The sequence below is a fragment of the Mytilus californianus genome, unplaced genomic scaffold (genome assembly GCF_021869535.1).
Source record: "Mytilus californianus isolate M0D057914Y unplaced genomic scaffold, xbMytCali1.0.p SCAF_15, whole genome shotgun sequence".
In the NCBI taxonomy this organism is placed as follows: Eukaryota; Metazoa; Mollusca; class Bivalvia; order Mytilida; family Mytilidae; genus Mytilus; species Mytilus californianus.
In genome coordinates this window covers 17,486,117-17,490,207 of record NW_026262637.1, presented here as the reverse complement: position 1 = coordinate 17,490,207, position 4,091 = coordinate 17,486,117, and the positions used below count along the sequence as shown (strand labels likewise).

The 4,091-nt window shown below is 38.4% G+C and overlaps 1 protein-coding gene across 1 annotated transcript; it reads right to left on the bottom strand.

Annotated features, from left to right (window-relative positions):
- Positions 1 to 1,916: 1,916 nt before the first annotated feature.
- On the bottom strand, positions 1,917 to 2,951 carry LOC127725992 (uncharacterized). Its single transcript, XM_052233291.1, has one exon. The coding sequence runs from the start codon at positions 2,922 to 2,924 to the stop codon at positions 1,917 to 1,919; it is 1,008 nt and encodes a 335-aa protein (XP_052089251.1). The 5' UTR covers positions 2,925 to 2,951.
- Positions 2,952 to 4,091: the final 1,140 nt, after the last annotated feature.

The following is a 4,091-nucleotide window of genomic DNA, read 5'->3' as shown; positions in this document are numbered from 1 at the left end:
AGTTCACAAAGTATGTCTCACTGTAAGCAACAACCACTATACATCCAATGCATAAGTTTTCAGTCTATGTACTATACAACTTTCAATGCATACATATGTACCACAATAAATTTTTTTTTAACAACACAAATCTGCTCTCAAATTCTAGTTTCAGAATAAAATTATCGCAAATTACTCTTGCGGTTATATAATGTAATGTAATATACACAAATTCAATTCATATAAACATATTAATTCAACTTACAATATCAGTATAAATCAAGAAAAGTTATTTCAGAATTCCAATCGCATGTCGATTTCTGTTTACCTTTTCTTCGTTCATATGAACCGGACGTTGGCCAATAACTAGGTCGGGTGCGGTCGAACAATTTTCACCGTACGGTTTCTTCAATCCAAGAATTCCAATCGTAGATATATCAACGTTGTCACAGAAATAACTCTTCGTGGGCGCCAAATTATGTAATAGCACTTTCTAGGGCTAATAAAACAATACTTTCTTCTGAGGTGGATTCGTTTTATTTCTTGACAAAATCAGGATAATAACAATAACTAAATAAATACCCTACAAAATAAATACAATAGTAAGATTCTGACCGTTTATCAAATAAATAATCTGGTACATAGGTTTCTATCCATGTAATGTGATAAACAAATGTTTTACTAATAGAAGTAGAAATAAATCTGTTCTGCATGTATTTACAAACAATATGCTTATATTGTTGAGCGTATCTGACAAAGTTTAGTCCATATGCACTTAACGACTCATATTATATAAACAAGTCTAATATACGAAAAAATGACAAAAGCGGTTAAATTAAACTTTAACATAAGCAAATTAACAAAACTAAAAGCAAAAGCTGCATGCTGTATAAATGCCGTAAGCATAAAATAGCAACAAACAAAAATACGAACATTACAAAAATAACACTTAGCCTACCTCGCATGAGGTGCAAAGGCCTCCTGAATTATCTAATTGGAATTTAATCACATCTTCCCAGGATTACTTAAAATATACCTGTATAACAAATAAACAAATTGTAATCCATGTTTTACTGTAATAATCCACCTGTTTACGATATGTACTCTTAGTTAAAATAATCAATCAATACCACATAACTTTTATTACGTTTATATCATTACCTTTAAAAGTATTTAAAGCATTCGTACCGGAACACTCGAATTCTCATACAGTGTGTATTAAATTAATTCTTTACCAAATTAGTTAAAAGTACTTTATTTATGAAAATATGAAAATAACGTCTCTTATACCATTTAATCAAACAGATAATACTTTACTGTACTTTATCTATTTTATATCATTTTAAAGCATTCATCTCGCATTCAACATTTACGCATCGGCCTTTCATTCTAAACATTCATTCTAGGTAAAATAATAAATATCTGGACTATTAACATATAATTAGTAATAGAGAAAGATAACTGACCTGTATATAGAATATAGAACACTAAGAAAGAATGTTACTCAAACTTAGAATTATATCAAACACATATGTCTATGTCCACCATTATATCAAAAGTGATAACCAGTATATAGAACAAAAGAAATATAGCGCCAAAACATAATAACCAATAGAAATAAAGAAAGTGTGCGGTCCAATGAACCATGAAAAGAAAGCCTTTGAAGTAAAATACAGTGAAACCAAAGTTACCCAAACCAGTAGAAAATGTCGTCTGTCAATAAGTCCAACTGTCAAATAAGCAAATAAAATGAACAAAGCATATAAATATACTAATCAATTAATTACAATCTGTAATTAATATACTCATACCTTTTAATTAATATAAGTCAGATAATAAACAAATTATAATACCATAAACTTAATATAAAAATATACACAATTACTGTAAAACCTACAGTCTACCACATACTCCCCCAACTGTAAAATGACGTCTCGTCATTTCTTGGCTGACGGTGTCTTGACAATGTCGAGTATGGTCTTCGCTGCTTCTGACTGTAAATCCCGGAATAGATGTGTTCCAGCTAACGATGTAATGAACTGGACCTTCTTGTACCACTCACTGTCACTAACTGGTGTACCAACTGACTTGGATAAGTCGAATGTTCCAGATCTCATCCAGGCTGGTTGTTGTCTATCTCTAGTAGACCGTCTAACTGGTTCAGGTGAAGATGCTGTAGAAGCTTCATCAGGACTATCCTCCTGCTGACTATCTTCATTACTGACTGTCGAAGCGCTTCTAATAACCGACTCCGATTCTGTCCCTTCTGCTTCGGTGTCTGTCGCTTCCTGGGAATGGGCGTCCCCTACAGAATCAGAATCCTCAGGTGTATCGATCACAGTAGAGTCATCGTGCTGTTCCTCAGTGATGGTAGTGTCACTGCTAGCATCATGCTCCACTATTACAAGCTCAAATGGTTCCTCATCAGACGATTCATCTGAAATTTCCACTTGGCTCTCCGGTCTAATAGGTGTGACAGGTGTGGGTTGCTTCTTCCTCAATCTCGGTTTTGGTACGGGTCTTTCTCTCTGTACTGGTGGCTCAGTGTCTGTCAGATATCCGATGGGTAGTAAGAGATTCCTATGTAGGTTTCTTTTCCTTCCCTCGCCATTTTCCTTCTGTACAGTATACACTGGTATATCCGCATTAGGCTGAGCAAGTACGGTGTAAGGGTCATGCTCCCACTTGTCTGCTAGCTTGTGTTTTCCTTCTCCAAATGCCACTATCTTGACCAGAACACGGTCGCCTTTCTGTATTGTAGCTCCACGGACTCTGGTGTCATAACCTTTTTTCTGTCTAAGTTGAGACTTCTTGGAGGCTTCTGAAGCAACTGTGTAGGCGTGGTCTAGTCTCTGTTTCAGGTCCTTGATGTAGTTGGATCCTGTGGCATCTTTCCTCAAGCCAAATGCAATGTCCACTGGAAGTCTTGGGTTGCGGCCGAACATCAAATAGAATGGTGAGTAGCCGGTGGAATCATGTCTGATGCAGTTGTATGCATGACCGAGTGGTCCAACGTAGGCTTTCCAGTTCCTCTTTTGCTGTGGCTCTAGTGTTCCTAGCATTCCAAGTAGTGTGCGGTTAAACCTCTCGCACATACCATTACCCTGCGGATGGTAGCTAGTAGTGCGAGTCTTCTTCATTCCTGTCAGGTTACAGAGTTCCTTAATGACTTTGGACTCGAAATTCGCTCCCTGGTCTGAGTGTATCCTTTCAGGTATCCAGTAATGAACAATGTAGTGGTTCAGGAATGCCTTGGCTGTTGTTCTTGCCGTCTGGTTTCTGGTAGGAATAGCTTGTGCGAATCTGGTGAAGTGGTCAGTGATCACAAGGATGTGTTGCAGTCTTCCTTTAGATGGTTCCAGTGTCAGGTAATCCATACATACCAGTTGCAGAGGTGAAGTAGTCTCGATACTAACAAGTGGTGCTCTATGGTTGGGTAATACCTTCCTCCTGGTGCATCGTCCACAGTGCGCAATGTACTCTTCCACATCCTTGGCCATACCAGGCCAGTAAAACCGGTCTCTCAGTAGTGACAAAGTCCTGTCCTTTCCTGGGTGACCCATGTCTGTGTGTAAAGCCTGTAGTACGGTGCTAACATGTGGTGCAGGCAAAACCAGTTGTTGTTTCATACCATCATCGGCCTTTACTTCACGATACAGTATTCCCTCGATGATCTTGAGGTGGTGGTACTGTCGTTTCAGTATGCTATCCCCTTTTTCTGGTTTCTGTTCTTTCTTCACCATATCTATCCAGTTTTTCACCATAACATCTTGAGTCTGTACTTTCTTCCAATCAATGATATCCGATGTTGATGTTCCAGTTGATATGTCCTCTCCTGCAATAACATCGGATGTCATGGGTAGACATTCAGCATAAGTTGATGAGCTGACGGACTGGCATATAGTTTTCACAGACTCCATGGTGATGGGTAGTCGACTCAACGCATCAGCGTCCCCGTTGTTTTTCCCTGGCCGGTACTGTATGGTGAAATCAAATGCTGCTAAACCAGCTAACCATCGATGTCCCGTGGCATCTAACTCTGCTGTAGTTAGTACATACGTCATCGGGTTGTTGTCAGTAAGGACGGAAAATCTGGTTCCATACAAGTAGTC